Below are 21549 nucleotides of genomic sequence, written 5' to 3'. Positions count from 1 at the left end.
CAGTGCTTAGAGATGGGAAGCAAAGAAACCCTGGCTAGAATCAGCAGGTAATGGCAGTGACAAGTGACAGGAGACAGAAAGAGAAAGGGAGTGACCCCAGGAAGGAAGACCCATCCCAGAGTGCTTGGGCCAGCAGGAAGCTTGGGCCCATCACGCACTACAAATTTATGAATTCCCATGGCTGCTTCTCAACGTTGCTGCTTACCAACAACTTAAGCCAGGCCCAGTAATTCTCCAACAGAAAGTACTGAGTCCTGCTACTGTGGGCAGATGCCCTCAGAAGTTTTAGAGGTCTGCAGTATCTAAGGGTGCCAAGATGAGGACACAGGAATAGCAAAAGCTGCCTTTGTCCCTTTAACCATCCAACAAAACACATGATCATTCTACCCAGTCCCCACTGAAAACAAAACCAAACCAATCCAATCCCTGCCCTCTCTACAATTTTCCTCACCTTAATCAATGACAACCCCATCCCCCCAGCTGTAAGTCATGCTTGATCCCTGCTCTCTTGTACTCCACACTGTAGGCATCCTAAAATCCCACTGGCTCTATCTTCAAGATGTACCTCCCATTTGACCACTTCTTACCACCTCTATCACCACCACCTCTGTTGTCCCAGGCACCAGATCTCTTACCCACACCCAGGAGCCAGAGTGGTCATGTTAATATGTAAATTAGATCATGTTCCTCTTCTGCTCAAAATCCTCCAATGACTCTCCATGTCCCTCAGTATAACACACAAGTCTTGACATTGGCTGACACTTCTCCCTCTCTTCACACTTGCTTTGCCTTCAATGCTTCCGCCTTAGACCTCTGCACTGGCTACCCTGTAGAATCTTTGCGCTGTTCCCCTAGAACACTTCCCTCAGATATCACCTCACGTATGCCTTCACATCCTCGAGGTCTCTCAGCTTCTTGAAGAGGCCTTTCCTGACCCATATCGATATCCCTCATTTCTTACTTTATGTATCTTCATAAAGTTTTCTACCTCTAACCACATAAATCTGTTTATTTATGAAATGTCTGTCCTCCCCTACTAGACTATAGGCTCCATGGGAATACAGACTTCTGTTTTGTTCACGGTTACATCCGCCAACACTTAGAACACAACCTAGTACCTAAGAGGTATTCCGTATATAACTGTTGAATAAATGCACTGAGTACCAGCAACTTCAAGAAAGGCTCTGCTACGAATCACCATCCTGGGACAACTGCTGCACAAGGTATTAGCTTGTTATCTATGGTTGGTGCAGCTGAAGAACCCTGCTTATACTGAAGAACACTTTCCCTTAGCTGCTCTATCATTCTCCCAGCTCCCTGCAGCAATTCTGTCTTTCAGTGACCTGCTATTCATTCAAATTCAACAATGACTTTCTTAATTCAAATACCAAAGATCTAGTGACTCTGAAAATCTCTTAAGTGAAGTAATAGCAATAAAGGTGAGGATCACCCCCACCTCCTCATCTTCCTCTAACAAATAATTGGTGTAGACTTAGTGACAGTTTCCAACCCAGCCAACTATTTGACAATCATTTGCACAATTCATCCTGCAGTAGCAAAGAACAGGAAGTCTCCACCCAAGAATGTCTCCCAACACAAACTCTCAGCTCTGAGGGTTAAATAGTCACCACGTGTTGAGTTCCAATAAAGAGTCTTAGGAGGGATCACACAGGGCCTGTTATCTGGGCAATGGAATTTGTTTTATACCAGTCAGGCTCAAGATAATTTCTAACAACTTGGATTTAACTGGTACCTGTGCAGGCCTTCCCAAAATTCCCTTAGTGAGAATTCCTTCGTGAAAATTAGTATAATGGATTTGAGATTATTCCAACTAGGTTTTTGTTTTTTAATTTATGTTTATTTGAGAGAGAGTATGAGTGGGGGAGGGGCAGAGAAAGAGGGAGACTCAGAATCCAAAGCAGGCTCCAGTCTTGGGGCTTGAATCCACGAACCATGAGATCATGACCAGAGCCAAAGTCAGATGTTTAGCCAAGTGAGCCACCCAGGCTCCCTTAATTAGGTTTTTTAAAAATATGTCTTCCTCTCTCTCTGCCCCTCCCCCATTCATGCTCTGTCTCTCTCTCAAAAATAAATAAACATTCAAAACAAAAAATTTTAAAAAAAAGGGGGTGCCTGGGTGGCTCAGTCGGTTGAGCCTCCAACTTTGGCTCAGGTCATGATCTCACAGTCTGTGAGTTCAAGCCCCGCGTCGGGCTTTGTGACAACAGCTCAGAGCCTGGAGCCTGCTTCAGATTCTGTGTCTCCCTCTCTCTCTCTCTGACCCTCCCCCGTTCATGCTCTGTTTCTATCTCAAAAATAAACATTAAAAAAATGTTTAAAAATAAAGCTTGCTAAGGGTGCCCAGGTGGCTCAGTCGGTTAAGCATCTATCTCTTGATTTCAGTTCCAGTCATGATCTCACTGTTGAGATTGAGCACTGTGTTTGACTCTGTACTAACAGCATGGAGCCTGCTTGGGATTCTCTCACTCCCTGTCTCTCTGTCCCTCCCCGCCTCATGCTCTCTCTCCCTCTCTTAAAAAATAAACATTAAAAAAAATAATAATAAAGCTTGCCATACATCTTCTATATAAGAGACAGAACTCACATTCCTCAACCAGATTTTACCAAAACATTTTGTGCCTTAAGATTCAAGAGCAATCAACACCACCTTGGAGTTAGAAAATCCTGCTTTATTTTTACCTGGAAGAAGTTTCCTGGTATTTCAGGGTGGAAAACTGGAAGCATTCTATTACAGAAATAGTATCCAAATACTACCACTTTACATTTGCATGTTGATACAACTTCAAAAACGCACATGTTCTGTCTATCCATCTAGGTCTCACTACTGAATAGCATATGTGGGCTCCCAAGAGCTACCACAACACAAAACACTGCTCCTATAGGAAACTGTGTGAAATGTCTATTTTATGGTTGTTGGAGTGCAAAGATTTGGAGTAATTCAAGAAGTGGAGACTGCGTAACTAGCACGTGCCAAGCCAGCTGAGGTGTTATCCATGACCTTCCAGACATACCTGTGCCAACACTATATTGAGCACAGGCATGCTGCACATTACAGAGGACCCTAACAGGAGATGTGGCCTCAGCCAGATTTCCCATAAAATGCTATTCCTGTCCTCCCAGGGGTTTCATATGTGTCTGGGTGTTTCTTATACACACACAACACCTTGACCTTCACACTGAACTGAGATATTCTAGATCAGGACCTAAGGAGGGTGGAGAACACACCTATCTCCAAATCAGAATTCTAACAGGGCAGAGTCCATTGTAGGGGGATGTCAGACAGGCCTGTTCACTACTTCCCACCATCGCCCCCCAACAAAGCCGAGCTGATATTAAGTTGCCCTGTGTTATTTGGTTTAGAGAAACTAGAGGGAAATACAACATTCAGGATGGACCTGAGACCACCTTTTGTTAGAGTCTGATGAAATTATAGAGCATGGAAAACACCAGAACCAAGACAAACTGTACAGGAATCTTTCAAACATGATCCCACAACAAACAGGAGATGCCCAGCACACACATATGATAACAAAATAAAACATTCAGTGGGTTTAGCAAAATCCATATTTAAGATCCTTTGCCAACACAAGGGAGCCACTTAACCTGATCTATGATTGTCAGAGGCCACTTTTTGGGAGAAGGGATAGCCAGGGTGAGATTCTGATGCATAATGAGTGGCCCTGAAACTACAGCAGGGTTATCGGGACCAGGAAGTGGGAAATGGCAGGAGACAGAGCCAAGGCCAGACTAATCAGGGCCTCATTTGATACTGTTAAAGAGTTTTTGTTTTGTGCTGAGGGTTATGAACTTTGGCTATAAAGCAAATAAGCTGGATGGAGAAGTAACTAGAAGAGGAAATAAGATCAAAGGTAGGTTGGTTTCTTGTTATTATGATTGAGGGAATCGTTTGTTTGCTGAAGGTGAATAGCCAACAGAGAGAGATGGAGAAAGCAGGAAAGGGAAGTCTCCACGGAGATATAGGACCCATAGCCCAGTGAGAAGAAGGAGTCTTGAGTAGAAAGAGGAGCTCTTTCCTCCACCAACCTGAGAAGTCAGCTGATGATACCACAGCTCATATTCCCCAGGGACAACCCAGAGTTGGTTCCATACTTGCTGTCAGGCAAGGAAACTTCAGGAACTTTCTCTTACAGAAATATTTCCTGGGCTAGATTTGAAATTTTTCTTCCTTAGAAATCATTGACACCAGGGACACCTGGGTGTCTCAGTCGGTTAAGTGTCCAACTTCAGCTCAGGTCATGATCTCACAGTTTGTGGGTTCAAGCCCCACGTCGTGCTCTGGGCTGACAGCTCAGAGCCTGGAGCCTGCTTCAGATTCTGTGTCTCCCTCTCTCTCTGCCCCTCCCCTGCTCATGTTCCGTCTCTCTCTCAAAAATAAATAAACATCAAAAAAAAAATTTTTTTTAAGAAATCACTGATACCAAATCCTAGACACTACCAAAAGGAATGCTCCTCAAGGATCACAGACTCACTCGCCACCATATCTAATACCTAGTGATCCCAGGAGGGTAAAAAAGGTGTCATACTGGACACTCAAGCACTGTCCCTTCTATAACATCTATATTCTGGACATATCTGTTTTGCTTGACAAAGCAAATTCTTATGACAAAAAGTGGGATGGTCGAAGAATGAGAATTCGATTTTTCTTGAGATCTTTGATGTCATGAATACAAATACCTGTTCAATCTTCTAAAGAGAACTTAATTTTTCATAGGCTGGGGCTACTAGTTGGGCTTACAGAGGCAATTTACCAAATACTACTAAAATGTGATTGTGACAGGCTTCACTGAGGGTCCAGGATATATTTGAATAAAATTAGTTGTTACTAATATCTATTTTTTACATTTTACTTTATTTTTAAATTTTATTTAAATCCAAGTTAGTTAACATATAGTATAATAAGGATTTCAGGAGCAGAATCCAGGGATTCATCACTTGCATACGACACCCAATGTTCATCCCAACAAGTGCCATCCTTAATGCCCATCACCCATTTAGCTCATTCCCCCACCCAACACCCCTTCAGCAACCCTCAGTTTGCCCTCTGTATTTGAGAGGTCTCTTCCTGTTTTTTTCTTATTTTTCTTTCCCTCCCCCTATGTTCATCTGTTTTGTTTCTTTAATTCCATACATGAATGAAATCATACGGTATTTTTCTTTCTTGGACTTATTTCTCTTAGCATAATATATTCCATTTCCATCCACATTGATACAAATGGTCTTTTTGCATTTCATATTGAAGATTTCAGGATTAATCGGTTAATATTTAATGAAACAGCCAAATTTCAAATGCTAGCACAACCAGGCCTAAAAGTTCAGTTTTTCTTAAAATTCCTGTACTACTTTTAAATAATGATGTTCTCTGATAAAAATATGCAATCTGTTCCCACACCTAAGCCTTTTCTGTAAACAATGGAAATTTTGGAGGGCTTAGTGTTTCCCTGGGCGAGGGGGTGATGAGTAATAACAAAGACTAAGAGCAGCTGATTTTATAGCATTTTTTATATAAACAATTTAAAACAGTAAATGGAAATTTTCTTCACCTATGATCCTAATACAAAACTTATGCCAAGTTCCATCATGAAATTTTTTTGAGAAATACTAAAAAAAGGTTTCCTCATCCAGTATTAATTTCCTCTTCCCCAAAGGGCACAATATGAGAATCTAATTAGGAAAAGTCAGGAATACAAAAGGTAGGTTTGGGACATAGGTACAGGAGACTTGAAGTTGATCTCCCAGTTAGAAGGGGTCAATCCAGCACCACTTCAAAAATCAAGGATGCCAATGCATTTCTCATCTTGATTCTACATATCAGGTTGAAAAGGTAAAGTTAGGCAGGATACGGAGGTGACAGGGTAGTGGGTGGTGGTAGCATTAGTGTATGTAGGGTGCCAAGGGGAGACAGGGATCTATACTTTGGTAAGTATTACTATGCAGCTGGTATTAGGTACATGACTGAGTGAAGGCACAGTCAGAGTGAGAGTAGAGAAAGAAGTCTGAGGACTGAGCTCCCAGGACACTCCCTGTTCATGGGTCAATGCTACCAAAAGCAGGTTTTATTATTATGCAGGTATGGTGAGGTCAAAAGATAAGGAGATGACTGCCATTGAAAAGATACACGACAGTTTGGGAGGATTAATGTCTTAGTAATAATGAGCTTTGGGGCACCTGGGTGGCTCCGTTGGTTAAGTGTCCACCTCTTGAGTTTGGCTCAGGCCATGATCTCATACTTCGGGAGATCGAGCTCCAAATAGGGCTCTGTGCTGAGGGCAGAGCCTGCTTGGGATTCTCTCTCTCCCTCTCTCTCTGCTCCTCCAACCCCTTTCAAAATAAATAAATAAACATTTTAAAAAACAGATTAAGTAATCTAACCCACTAACATGGAGAGATCCTCTACTTAAGACTTAATTTGTTTTTTGGGCTTTTTTCCCACTAGACTGATGAAGTATTTCACATATAGCTCTTGCACACTTTTTAGATTTGTACCTAAGAATTTCATAACGTTTTTTTGGGCCAGCATATAGAAACATAATTTTTGTATATTGACCTTGTATCTTGTGAATTTACTAAACGTACTACTCATTAGTTCTAGTAGGTCTTCTCTAGATACCCTGGGATTTTCTATCTATGTATCTGCAAAAAGAGGTGGCTTTAATTCTTTCCTTCTTATTTGTATCCTTTTATTTATCTTGCCTTATTACACTGACTCGTGAAGAGAAGTGATTAAAAGGAGATACATTAGCCTTGATCCCAATCTTAGTGGGAAAGCATTCAGTCTTTCACCATTAAGTATGATATAAGCCATACATTTTATGTAAGGTTTTATCAGATTAAAGAGGCTTCCTTAGATTTCTAGTTTTCTGAGTTTTTTTTTTTTATCATGAATGGATACTGAATTTTTTTTAAATGTGTTATCTGCATCTATGGAATTTGTCATACAGTTTTTCATTTTAGATTAAATCTGGTGAATTACATCGATTGAGTTTTAAACTTTGAACCATCCTTTTATTCCTGGGATAAACTCCCATTTCTCATGATGTATTATCACTTTTATATATTGCTGGGTCCTATTTGCTAATATTTGTTGATGAAGATTCTGTTTTTCACATTTGCTTCCCTTTCTGAACTTTGTCCTAATAATGCTGGCCTCATAAAAGATGAGACATTACTTACATATGGTCGTATCACCACAGAGTCAAGCACAAATTTGTACCTCGCACAAACCTAATGGACAGTAAATGCCTGTTGAGAAAGAGTTGCCTTTTCCCAGACCTTCTTCTCCCTGTCCCTTCTCCTTACCTAAGCAAAGGAGCAAATTCAATTATCTAGGGACTCTAGACTCTCTTCCAAACTTAAATGCTCATGAAGCTACACGTATGCAATTTCAGAAGTGTCAGTCAAGCAGCAGTAAGTACCAAGTTTGATAAAATCTTTGTCATAATGGTATTGATCTGGCTTCTTTGCATAGTATTTTGCAAATCTGATTGAATTAGCTTTCACATTTCTTATGAACCAAGTTCTTTCTGTATGGCTGACTTTTTGGAACTGCAGACTTCAACTTTGGTGTACATGAGCCTTACTAGAAGTTAACAAAAAGTACTAATATGTGTCTCATCTGTCCATCCCAAGCCTGATTTAGTAGATCTCAGCTTATACCTCCTTCTTTTTGAAAGGATCATGGTTGAGAATCATGGCCATAGAGGTCACTTCCAAGTTCAGCTTCTGCCTTCTATTCACCTACCTGCCACCAAGTATAGAGGCCTGTCCCTTTGGCAAGTTCGGTAACCTTCCTTGCCTCAGTTCCCTCATCTGTAACTTCACACTACCGATGTGAGCAGGGAGTATTAACCATTACTGCTACTATTGATTTCATTGTTGTCACTGCCAGGGCAAGCTTAGGCGAAGTGACTAAGCCAGCTCGTCCCCAGTTGTTAAGTAGGGGATGCTTTTTACATAGAAATGGATCACAGACCCATAAACTCTATACATGTTGATAACACCAACACATGACATAAATGTTACTGTGAATTCCGGTAACCAACTATTTTGTTTTGTATCACCCATGTACAGTTAAGTCATTCTCTATTCAATGTAAAGATAATGTTTGTCTTTTCTATAGGTTTAAGACACCCTTGCAATCAATCTGAGACTTGCTCCCCACCCTTCTCAAAGTCTGAGTTCTTCTCGCTGTGACTCACTGCTTCAGCCACATCAAGCTACCTTGCACTGCCTCAACCTGCCACCGCTCTCCCTAACGTCAATGCCCTGCACGCTGTTCTATCTCAAGTATCCTTTTGCTTCTCTGTCTAGAACATGAAATCATGAATGCTAATAAATTCATCTTAACCCCTGGACTGAGATTTCCCTACAGCTGGCTAGTTAAGAATCTGAAGGTCAAAATACCATTCAATTAAGCACATAGCTAAATAACAACAATGAACATGTTTTTGTTTGTTTGTTTTTAAATAGTTAGAATCAGGAAGAGTCAGGCTAGGATGCCATGAGAGAGAGAGCTGTTTTAACAGAGGCCAAGTGGCTGAATAGGGGGTCTGTGGAAGCCACAGCCAGACCTCAGGAGCATCAGCAGTGCCAGTAGGCACCCAGGAGGGCACATCAGCCAGGCAGGACCAAGAGGCACTGACCGAGCCAAGATGGACAAACCCAGTTTATACAAGTCCCAGGCTCCTCAGCAGATGCCAATACAACACCCCAGTTATACCTCAAGGGCCATTAGGGTGCCCATCTACTAGCAAAATCACTGGGGACGGGAAAGGGCCCACCCTGAGAAGAGAGCCTCCTCTACCAGGTTTAAGAGACCCATACTACTCACCACATTCCAGAGGCTGTCTTGATGAGCAACAGGGAGTGGGCCTACACTGAACCTTTTTACCAAAAGGTGCCAAACACCTTTTAACATTATCTTATTAGAATAATTCTACTGGATTAGACTAAAATTGTGGGGTTTGTTTTCCTTCTTTCTGGCTATCTTACAAGACAGAGGCTCACGTGGACAACAAACAAGAGATTGCTTAGAGGAAAAATGAAGACATTAAATTTTTCTTTACACATCTGAGTGTAGGAGGAGTTAAAGTTTAGCAATCCTCTAGAACTCTTTCAACAACAGTTTAAATGTTAACTGCCCTGTAATTGGAGACTACAGTTTCATGTATTTGAGGTTCATAGGCTCTGTCCATTCAGACCACTCCCACTCCCACCCATGGTGAGCTGGCACCTGCTGTAATGGCGGCTGCACTGGAACAGCCATGCTTCCTCACAGCCTACATTCTAAAATTTCTCACTAGTTCTTTTTTTTTATTATTTTATTTTAACGTTTATTTATTTTTGAGAGACAGAAAGAAACAGAGCATGAGCAGGGGAGGGGCAGAGAGGGACAGGGAGACACAGAATCCGAAGCAGGCTCCAGGCTCTGAGCTGTCAGCACAGAGCCCAATGCGGGGCTTGAACCCACAAACTGCGAGATCATGACCTGAGTTGAAGTCAGATGCTTAACCAACTGAGCCACCCAGGCACCCCACAAATTTCTCACTAGTTCGGAATCAACTATGAGGCCGCCTTTCCCTGTGCTGTTACTTCAGCATCCCCAACCAACACCCTGCCCCAATCACCTACCCACACCCACACACATACACGAGTGAGAAAAAAGTCACTTATAGGTCACTTGATTTGGCTTTCGTTTTGAATAAAATACCATGACTGTTATTTTTTCTCCCTAAGATTGTACCTTCGACAACCTATTCACTCACTTCATTCAAATTATCTATAAAAGTTATTTTGTATAGAACAGGAATTTTGTTTCCTCAAATTAGCCTAGAAACCTGCAGCAGCTCCATTTCCCATCCTGCTTCAAATATTCTTTTCTAAATGGAAAAAAAGATCCACAAAATGCATTTACACAGAATTGCGTGTCATAGAGATACTAAGTGGCTTCCTTGCATAATTTTACAGAGACTTAGAAGATAGCACATTAGAGGGACCCGACGCCAAACCACATACAAAGACCGGAATAGCCTTCAAATATCAAAAAGGCTATTAAAAGAAACATAGGACAGGATTTTCAGCTTGTGAATGGAAAATGCAAATTAATGAATCAAGAGGACTTTAGAGGGCATTTCAGTAGAATGGATAAAAATGTTTTAACAGAGCAGAATGAACAACACAGGCCTAAGAATGACAGAGAAGAATGGAAAAATTTTTTGATGCAAACAGGAAGAGACCTAAGTTACAAACACTAAGACAGACATGAACTGGAGACATTGTGGAAGTTTTTGGTCAAGGTAGGACTTGGGCTCCCCCTTGGGGGGGGTGGGTAGAATTTGACTAGAAATGGAAAGAGGAAGAGGAAGGAGCAGAATATCACAGGGGCATGAGGGAATAAAAAGGTGTGAGGTAGAGGTGAGAATGAATGGAGATCACCAGATGAGAGCATAAGTTACCGTGGGGTCACATGCATCAAGCCACACGAAGGCTGTGCCATTACAGCTTGAAGAAGACATTGTCCTTGGGCACCTTTTCCCTGACCAGAATTTTTTTCAAGTCTGGATAACCTAAACCTAGCCTTTCCAAAATATGGCCAAAAATTTTACCCTAAGAGGTAGGCTTAGAATTCTAGTATAGAAAAAATGGTACACACACACACACACACACATTACATATATATTTATGTATATGTATATATATATGTATATGTATATATGTGTATATATATATGTATATGTATATATGTGTATATATACATATGTATATATATACACACACACATACACACACACACACATATATACATATACACATACATACACATACATATGTATCTCCCTCCAGAATAGACTTGCAGTGGTTCATTAATTTTATCTTTTAATAGTACTTACAATATGGGACAGATGGATCCATAGCTCCCCAATGACAATTTCCCCAGAGGAATTGCCACTCCTAATGCACATGTTCACATCACCACCAACAAAAAAATATCTGCTGATAAACAAGACATGTTCCGGCGATTCTCAACTCCAGAGGCATGACATTTGTGTTCAGGGACTGGGGTGACAAAAAACTGCAAGTAATCTGGAATTAATATTAGGAAAATTTTGAAAATAATTTTTAGAACTAGAGTAGACTCAGGCTTTCCCCATAACAAGGTCATCTCCGGTCTGCTTGCTAAGTCGGGAAGAAAGTGTTAGAGCTGAATCAGGAGGAATGCTTGCAAGTTTATTTCAGCTGCCCTTATGCCCCTGTTAACCTATGCATGCCCATGAGATTGCACACACTTCCATGTTGGGTTCAGGATGGGAAGTGTTTAAGAAGAGCTGCTGGAGAATGCCAGTCCCACAGAGTCCAAGCCCGTCACAGACATTTCTAGCTTCAAAAGCACAGCACTCCCTCTTGGAAAGCTTGTTAAAGTTTATTAAAATGTTCTTTGACTTTGCTCAGGAAATTCTACCTCCATTGAAAGCATATCATGGCTAAGGAACATTTTCCATACTTAGAAAACTCAGGGAAGAATTACGTTTGAATTTTGCTTCACCATTCCAAGGTCCTCTATACACAGTGGTGGTGGTAAATTCACAACCATTCCCAAGTCAGTCTAACATTTTTATAGTTTCTGTTTACAAGGTCTTAGAAGAGGGAGGTAGAATGGCCCCCTAACTCCTGGAACACACTCGAGCAAGTGTTACAAAGCATGGGTGTTATAGCTAGACAGACATGGATTCAAACCCTAACACTCAACGTGCCACTTGTGTGACCTTAGACAGGTGACCTGACCTCTGTGCCTCAATTTCCTCACTTACAAAATAGCGATAATAAGAACGGTGTTCTAGAATTCATCTGAAGATGAAATAATAAATATAAAGCAGTTAGCATAGTTCCTAACATAAAATGTGTTTCTAATATCAACCTATTAGCACAGTGTCTCATTAATATTCTAACACTTACTTCTTTTCTAAAAGCCTGGATTAACTGTTCAGTATTAAGTGTCTTTGTTTTTTTAACAAGAGCAACTCATCTTTGTGATGACTGTTTCTCTTTGAACCTACTCTTCCTACCCATGAGATGAGAGTAATACCTCTCGCCCTGCCATCTCAAGACGGGAGACAGTCAACCGTACGTATGGTAACACATTTTGAAAACAGAATACGTAAAAGTTATTGATGGCAAATTTTAATCTGAAATACATTATTCTGAAATAGGCATATCATGAATGCTGTGGAGAAACAAAGACATGTCAGGCAGCACCATATCAGGACTCAAGACCTGTTCCTAAGCCTTCTCTAATGAGTTTTAATTCATTTTAATCATATAGTGATTCAATATCACCATGTGATAGTGATTCACGTGTTTTATTTGCCAAATGTTGCTTCTTGATTATTTTCAGAAAGGTTTTTGAGCTCTTTCTTAGGAAAGTCACGACTTGAAGAGTGGATTATATGTCAGTTATTATTTTAGTCCAATCTAAGCCAAATCGTATTTATTCCTAATCTAGATCACTACTCATATAGTGATGATTAAATCAGAAGCGGCTCGTGGTACAGCTGGTGAGGCATGAACTTCTGGGATTTGAATACCAGTTCAGTCATTTATTAGCTGGATTTAATTGCCAGCAATTTCTTTTACCTTTCTTTTTTTTTAATTTTTTAAAAATGTTTATTTATTTTTGAGACAATGTGAGAGACACAGTGCAAGCAGTGGAGGGGCAGAGACAGAGGGAGACACAGAATTCGAAGCAGGCTCCAGGCTCTGAGCTGTCAGCCCAGAGCCCGATGCGGGGCTTGAACTCACGAAGCGTGAGATCATGACCTTCGAAGTCAGACGCTTAACCGACTGAGCCACTCAGGCGCCCCTCTTTTACCTTTCTGAACTTGCATCTGAGAAATGGGAATGGGACAACTATCTCCTCAAGGAGATAGTGGTCTTCAAGAGCAGGGCACGGTCTCTAGAGACAGTAAACATTCTCTGAATGAATATAATTTTATAATGGAACAAAAAAGAACATCTACTTACAGCTCACAGATGCCAGCTTTGGCAGGAATGAGAGGCACAAGTTGCAGTAAAAGTTTGACACCATTCTGCCATTCTTCTTCTCTTTCAAATTCACAGTACAAATAGCTACATTCATCAGATGAAAACTGGTAGAAAACGTAGGTATCTTGAAAGTATAAATTCTGGTCCACTGTTGGAAACAAAAAAAGGGGTGGGTCCGTTTCTCAAAGTATATTATTAAGAGAGTCATAAACCAAATAATAAATTGAAAGCCCTACTAATTATTATGAGAACCCAGGGGAAGGACTATAATTATATATTCTAAGTCCATTCATGTTTACAATCCCACTGAATTAAAGGGGACTTACTGACCAACCCAATTTTTATTACTTGAGGCCTTAGCCAGCATCTTCATATGTATTTTATGACTTATGTGCTTCAGAGACAGGTGAAATCAGTAGCAATTCGAAAAGTGGGGAGAATTTTTTTTTACATGTCCCAAGGCAAACTAATACGTTTAATTACGTTAGTGATACACAAGTGTAACACTATGACAAGTTTCAAACCAGTGGTTCTCAATTGGGTGGGTGGGAGGGGGAGTAATGACTGTGCCCCCAAGGGACACTTGGCAATGTCTGGAGACATTTTTGGTTGTCATTACTAGAGGGTGCTACTGGCATCTGGTGCTAAACATCCTGTATGTACAAGACAGGCCCCTACAACTAAGAATTATCTAGCAAAAAATATCAATGCTACCAAGGGTGTTTTAAAAGAAATCAAGGACTGATCCAAAAATACATTAACACTTAATTTTTTTTGCTCACCACTAACATGAACCTCACAAGCAAGCAGGTAACATTCTTCAAAGATAGTCACTGATTTTCAATGTGAGAGTATCAGGTGCTAGGTGTTAATAATGCCTTGAAATTACACCCACATCCCCATCTGTACTCCTCTTGCACACTGGCACGTGGGGTATGCCTTTCTCAACCTTACTATGTTCTCTGACCCTCAAGATTTATTACTTAGAGGGAAAAAGGGTCTTCCTAGTGACTAACTAGAACCTTCATGATAGAGCCAAATAAAGAATCTGGATTGCTTGACTTCTAATTCTTCAATTCCCAGGGCTCAATTAGGAAAAGAGATATCTGCCATCTATTTTAGTTGCTGGTTAACATCAATTTTGTGCTCTTTTTAAACAGCTAATTTTCATAGGTCATATCTCTAATTGTTCATGATTAGTCAATTAAATGGCATACACATTCCACTCATAAAATCAGTTTCTGATAATTATTCTAAGTACACCTAGACAAATCACACATTTAGAGCAACTAAAGATGTCTCTGATTAAAAAAAAAAAAACAACTGAGGGGCACCGGGGTGGCTCAGTCGGTTAGGTGTCTGACTTTGGCTCACGTCATGATGTTGTGGTTCGTGCTCTGTGCTGACACCTCAGAGCCTGGAGCCTGCTTCAGATTCTGTGTCTCCCTCTCTCTCTGTCCCTCCCCTGCTCGCTCTCTCTCTCTCTCTCTCTCTCTTTCAAGAATAAATAAACATTTAAAATTTAAAAAACAAAACAAAAAAATCTGTTAGGAGCCTTTTGGGTAGAGGAGAAGGTAAGGGAAAAACTCTTACAGGTAGTAGTCTGTGAATCAGCAAGTACCTAATTATTTTTATAAAAGATGTGCAAAATAACCGTCAAAAGATGACTGGTCACTTTTATTTACAAAATATGAGAGAATGCAAACATTTACCTGCAAAAGCAATTTCCATCCAGATTGTAACACCCTCTAGAAAATTCAAGTAAATTTTGTTCTGGTAGCTTAATAAAATAATGCTCTGTGCTTTCAAAACATATGATACTAACCTGATAACATAATTCCCATATCCAGTAGGAGCTGCCAGACCCCTATGGCCATAGATCTGCACTGGACAAAGGGACAGTGTTCTAGAAGCCAGTCTACCAGCTCTGACCCAACACAGCTCCTCCTGAACAAAAGGGAAGCCATTCATGGTTAAGACATCGTTGCAACTCATTTGCCAAATAATTGATATTTAATATCATCCGTTTCATAAGCTTTTTTAAACAAGCGACTCAATAATAATGAATCGGCACCTCTTATTCATCTTTCCAATTTCAGCTGAAATATCACTTCCTCAGGAACACTTGGAATCATATCCTCTTATACTCTTGCTTCAATCACCCAACATTTAGTAACTGTACATCTTTCCAAATGAATACTATCTGCTTTCCTCACTTCAGAATCATTTTCAAGATATCAGCAACTATGTATATACCTCACCGTTAGACCCCAACAATTACAACAGTTCAGATACACAGGTAAGCTCTCAATACACGTTTGAATAAATGAAGGAATAAATTTAGCAATCCTTTATATAAAGATAATGCTTCTGCCTTGGTAAAACAAGTACCTCAAAAAGTGATGGCGATCAACTTTTGTTCAACTCTTTATAGATTCTTATCCAGTCTTTTGAGAACCAATTAATTCCAAGATAACTCAAAGTTGGGACCATAGAGAGTGCTAAAGAGTTTTGTTTGCTACTCTACAGATTAAATCCTCAAATTTGTCTCCAAGAACAATAAATATGACCATTAATCTTTTCAATATAGTCTAAGGGATATGGCCATGCAGCCTAGATCACAAACCCATAAACCCAGCTGTGTGTGATAGACTCCACTCACCACATATGCAAAAATATCCTCTGCAATCTGTTTTAAGATCCACAACTGCATTTGAAGAATGCCCCAATCTGGGCACTACAAGCAAGCAGTATTTTCATGCCACTTTTCCATCTTTATCAGCCTCAAATGAAAAACCACAAGAAGACAAGTTCCTGAAATAGGGTTTTTCATTTGCAAAAGTCTCACTGAAAATTATTCTCCCTTAAAAAAAAGTCACCAAGATGTTTCTTTTAAAAAAATGTATCATGTAAATGGTTATCTTTATTCAATGTTTGGTATTTAAGAACCAAAACATGTCAATATTTTATTCCTAAAACAGAAACGTATTGCCATGAGATGTCGTATTTTCAGGTGTGAAGGAAAAATAAGCTTTTCTTACTGAGATATTTGGTTTTGGGGTTTTGAGTTTTTTTTATGCACAATGTGGGGCTTGAACTCATAACCCCAAATATCAAGTCACAAGCTCTACCAACTGAGCCCCTCTGCTAAGATATTTCAACAAATATCCCAGCTTGGGTAAGTCTAACTTTTTTTTTGGTAAAGTGCCACTATTTGAAAGGTACTCTAAGGTGATTAGGGCAACACCAGACATGTTCACTTGGAGGTTAGCTTTAAGACATTAGAAAGATTAACTGTCAAATAAATGGATGTTTTCTGAAAAAAGAGAAAACAGATTGCAATAAACTAGGCAATTAGACAAAACAGTCAATATTAACTTCTAATTCTATAAGACACCTTTTATGTTAAAGGCTCAAAGTGTTAATCAATTCCTCAACGCCTCTGTCAATTAGCCAGCATCTTTGGGCTTGTAAAGTACTTTTATCCCAGGGATTTAAACACTGTATTATTGTAATCCTTTTCTCAGAACAATCCAGTCCTCAGTCTGTTCTCACCTGGAATAGGACACAACCAAACATTTACTAACAAACTAAAGAGGCAACTTGCAAAAGGTGACTAGGTGGATGAATACGTTTGCTTGCTCGCAGATGATGGGGAAGAAGTTTCTTAGACTGGGGCTTCTCAAAAGTGTGTTTAGAAGCACATGGGGGATTTGGTTAATGTGTAGATTCTGATGCAGTATGGCTGGATGGGGCCCAGGTGATGCTGGGAGCCCCAGTTCCCCTGCTCTACCTTCTCCATGGGAAGGGCTCACTCTGTCTTGGGCAGAAGGGCTGAGTCTATATTCCCAAACAGGATATTGCCATGACAACGCTAGTTAATAAGAGCTCCCCCAACCCCCAGCCAGCAAGCTATGGTTTCAGTTGCCCATGATCCCTTTCTTCTCTACCCCCAACTTTATCAAATTATGTTTCAAATATCCTTCATTAATCCATCTACACCAGGGAACACACCATTAGGGATAGGGATAAACACTATTAACATCACCAAAGCAAACAAAATGAGGTGAGGTGCCCCTGCATTGAACTCCCACTCCCCTGACTTGCTGGCCAGGTCTGCAACAATCCAGCTCCCATACCCAAACCTACAGGACTTAGGGGAGAGCAGCGAGGAAAAAAAGGTATGCATGGAAGGCAGCAATCTCAAGTCTTGTACTGAATCCAGAAACCGTTGGTGGTACATGTAGATCTAACTACAGTTGCAACACTAGGTGGGAACATTCCATATGGAGGTGATTAGCTATGAGGCCAGTGTGGCTGTTACAACAAAACATTAATTTGACCCATTTCTGGAGCTGAAAATTTGATTTCTCCTGGTCTCCTTCTGCCTCCAGTTGCATTTTTAGCAATTAATTCACGGTACTGCAGACAGGACCCTAATCTCAAATGTAAATGGGGTGATGGTATTTAGAGACCTATTTGAAGTCTCAGAAACCAATATGATTTTTCTTCGAGTGCAAAAGCAATAGAAAACATCTCAACATTTTGAAAGTAATTCTCATGTAGTACATGGGGAACACCTTACCTTGATTTACTACCAAATGAAAAGGACTCATCCTAGGCAACCATATTAGCACTTTATCTTTAAACCCAAGGCACTAATTAAATCCTTGGTTAATTAAAAATAAGAAGTCCTGGCCCAACCACTGGGAATCTGAAATAGCACAGCACATGCTCTCTCCCCTTTCTACTCCCACTGAACCCTAAATATGTTCTAAGTGGCATGGATGGTTCTTTTCCATGAACCTTATTAATGTATATCTCCCAATGCTTTTTTCCCTTCTATATCCATGGAGACCACATAAAGAACCTGAGGACAATGACAGATCTTACACATAGCCTTGTGTGGTAGGTAAAATGAATCCTAAGAGCCTGCTTAAGACTAGACCAAAGACTTATCCACCCTGTTTTAGTTTTTAAAAAATGAAAAAAAAAAAAATCAGATGGATTTCAAATTGATATCTGTTAAAAAAAAAATTACAAAGGCTCTATGTGAAGCAGTCTAGCCATGACTGCAGCCTCTCTTCCCCCCTGTTGTTGTCTACTTGGCCTGGGCTCTCAACGAAAGGTTCTCAGACCTTGGACTATGACTTCCTTATAGCGGGGAGGGGAAGCTTTTTTCAAGAGGTTCATGAGTCCATATACACAACATGTTTTGTCAACAGAACACATCATGTCTAACGTGGGTCATGTTTTTCAAGACCTATGTATATACTAATGTGGTTAATTAAATATGGGATTTTAAAGTAATAATTCATTATAGTTTTCCCACCCTCCCTCCTACCCTTGCTCAATGGTGCCTCAGAAAACAGTTTCTGCCAAGTGTTTGATTAGGAAGAAGTTGGTAGCATGGGATAGTTAGTGACTAGAAAAGAACATGAAGGAACTATCTAAGGTGTGGATAATAGTTACATAGGTGTATATAATAATTAACAATTCTCAAGCTGTACCCTTAAGAATTGTGCATTTTCAGTCATGTCTCAATAAAATGGGAGTCTTCTTACTCAAACAGGTTGAGAATCACTATCCCCCAAACCCATGCCATGATGAAATTTTTCTCAACTGTGACAAATGGAAAAAACAGGAATATTACAATGAATTTGTGATAAAGCTGAGTTAGCTTAAAGAAATATCCTTTATTCTGAGGATCTTTCCTACTTTTTTTTGGTAACATTTTTTATGAGTACTCTTCCTGTTCTTTGTGATATATTGCAATCTTTTCAGTAAGAAAAAATAATGGTAATAAATGCCATAGTTTTCTCTTTTTGTTCAATTTTTATCATTTTAATTTGGTATTGTTTGATATGGCTTAATACCTTTACTTGACAAAATAAAAAGCTGACAATTTACTTTTGTTTTTTCTTCAAATGGCTCCATGAATGAAAATGTGTTCTAAACTTACTAAGTGACCATTCTTAGTCCAGCTGCTTTAAAACTGACCATTAGCCCATCCATTTACTCTCATACCCCCACCCCCTTATTCACAAGCCAAGGCAGAGAAATGCCAGCTCTTTGGACCTGCCCTTCCCCCTCCTTGCAGGGCCTGAGGAGGGGCTCATCCTCACCTGGCAACTTAGAGCACAAGTTCCCCTCTCCCATGGGCCCGCAACAAGTCCTCAAAAAGCCTTGGTAAGATTCCTGAAGAGGGGACCTATATTTACTGAAGTCGCATTATAGCACATGCCCAATAAAAATCTTATAAAACATCACATTTCAGAGGAAGCAGAGCAGAGAGTCTCTGAGGAACTCATCCACACCTGCTGCTGGAGATTCCACACCCTAACTTCAGAACCAGGAGTCTCCTGTTAGCAAATACTCAGCTGAATTTAACTAAAAGGAAAACCACCACCAGTACCCCAAAAGGACACTTCAACCAAACCCTCCCAGCACTGATATAGCCCATCTCTCTGTGATCAACTTTATCATTTTATCACATTTTTGGGTTTTTTGTTTTTGTTTTTTTTCTCCTCAAGGAGAATTTCTGACAAGGTGTTAGGAAACTGTGTTACCTGTAAAATCCCTTGAGGTTCACTCTGTCTTTTATCAGGTCAGCAGCCTGAACAATAATAATATTCCTCAATGCTCTTCCCGCACAAGAAGAATTCTCTCCATAAATCTAAAATGGAAAAGGACAAATATTCTCTGTAGATTCAGAATAATATAATTTGTGAGCTGCCAACAGCATACTATACATGAAAGAAAATCATGACCACCTCCCTAATTTTAAAACATTTTAGCCTACGTAACTACAAACAACTGCCTATTTTATTTTTGCAATTGGTCCACTTGTGCTATTAAAGCTACAATAACTATTTTCCAAATGCTAAACTGCTTTAGCCATGAATCATCTTTTATATGAAGTTTCCAGAGCAAATTATCAATTTTTTTTTAAAAAACACTGTTTCTATTAATACAGCAAATGGAAGAATATTTATAACATATGACTCTGCCATATTGATAATGCATTCATGTAAAAGTCTTGGAAGAGAGGATAGTAATTTTTTCCTATCTGGTGAACATCTCACACTCTGACACAATGCGATAGGGCTACGGTCTGCTTTGCTTTTAAGCTTCACTCAGCTGCAGAGCTCATAGTTAATTCCAAGCATTCTGGTTTCACCTACTTCATGATTCCACCTAGCTGATGAAAATTTTATTTAACTTCCTTTTGAATCTCCTAACACATCCGTATGTATTTCCGATTCTGGGAGGTTGAAGGAGGCTATTCCTTAGATCTAGAGAGCTCTACGTCCTACTTTATATACCTACCTTCTTTCTCTGTAATTGGCACCTTCCTCCATAGTACAATGCTACCTCACAAAAGAAGCAAAGTAAAAATGAACAGTCTTCATAAGTAAAGGTTCTTGAAAATCAATGTATACTGGGGATGCGTGCTTACAGGTGTTTACTTGTTTCTTGGTGAACTCTTTCTGCACCTACACAATTGTGCATCTGTAAAATATTTTATATCTTCTCTTGAAGCAAACCGATGGATAATATATTGACTATGTCTTGACAGGGAACACTTCAACCCCATCTTATGCTTCTCTAGTATTCCTATTATCACCTCCCAAATACAGCCTGGTAACAAAGTGAGAATGGCAGGAAGTTATTTATTTTTAACATGTTAAAACTGTATATTAAAAAACAAACAAAAAAAACGCATGAAAACTCTACACCAAGTCAGATGACAGACAGTACTTCCCTAAAAGAGGTACAGGTCAGCTGACACTTGATGGGTTCTGACAAGGTACCAGTATTCATTCACTCAGTCATTCAAAAACCATTTGATGAGCAGCTACCAGGCCCCATTCTAGAAGCTGGGGATATAGTAGTGAATAAGGCCCAAAAGTTCCAGACCTCACAATGATCACAAGTCTCTTGTTACTCTTAAACAACAAAAAACAGGGGCGCCTAGGTGGCTCGGTCGGTTGAGTGTCCGACTTTGGCTCAGGTCATGGTCTTGCGGTCTGTGAGTTCGAGCCCCACGTCGGGGATCTGTGCTGACAGCTCAGAGCCTGGAGCCTGCTTCGGATTCTGTGTCTCCCTCTCTCTCTGCCCCTCCCCTGCTCATGCTCTGACTCTCTCTCTGCCAAAAATAAATAAACATTAAAAAAAGAAAAATTTTTTTAAAACAAAAAATAAAACAAAACAAAAAACCTCTGCCAACCGATTTTTAAATGTAACACAATGAAGTCTTCCTCATCTTTTTCCAATGAGCATACAGAGATATTATATTATTAGGTAACTATAAAGATAATCCCCTTTTACACAAAGGTTTCTGTGTAAAATAGACACACAGTATTTTTAAAATAGCGGATATCAACACAACAAATCGAAAAATATATATTATGTATTAACTCTGCATTTATGTAAGGACTTGGAAGATTGGAAAATACTTTTTTCCAATCT

At 39.8% G+C, this 21549-nt stretch overlaps 1 protein-coding gene across 2 annotated transcripts in view; it reads right to left on the bottom strand.

Moving 5' to 3' along the window:
- Positions 1-21549, bottom strand: part of RAPGEF5 (Rap guanine nucleotide exchange factor 5) — a 224282-nt gene that overhangs the window by 164263 nt on the left and 38470 nt on the right. For both annotated transcript variants that reach the window (XM_027075113.2, XM_027075114.2), the window contains exons 3-5: positions 19647-19753; positions 14903-15024; positions 13057-13225 (exon numbers count right to left, since the gene is read on the bottom strand). In XM_027075113.2, the coding sequence (XP_026930914.2) occupies positions 13057-13225; positions 14903-15024; positions 19647-19753 (398 nt within the window). The remainder of the gene's footprint in view (positions 1-13056; positions 13226-14902; positions 15025-19646; positions 19754-21549) is intronic.

The sequence above is a fragment of the Acinonyx jubatus genome, chromosome A2 (genome assembly GCF_027475565.1).
Source record: "Acinonyx jubatus isolate Ajub_Pintada_27869175 chromosome A2, VMU_Ajub_asm_v1.0, whole genome shotgun sequence".
Taxonomy (NCBI): Eukaryota; Metazoa; Chordata; class Mammalia; order Carnivora; family Felidae; genus Acinonyx; species Acinonyx jubatus.
This window is presented reverse-complemented; position numbering and strand designations above follow the sequence as displayed.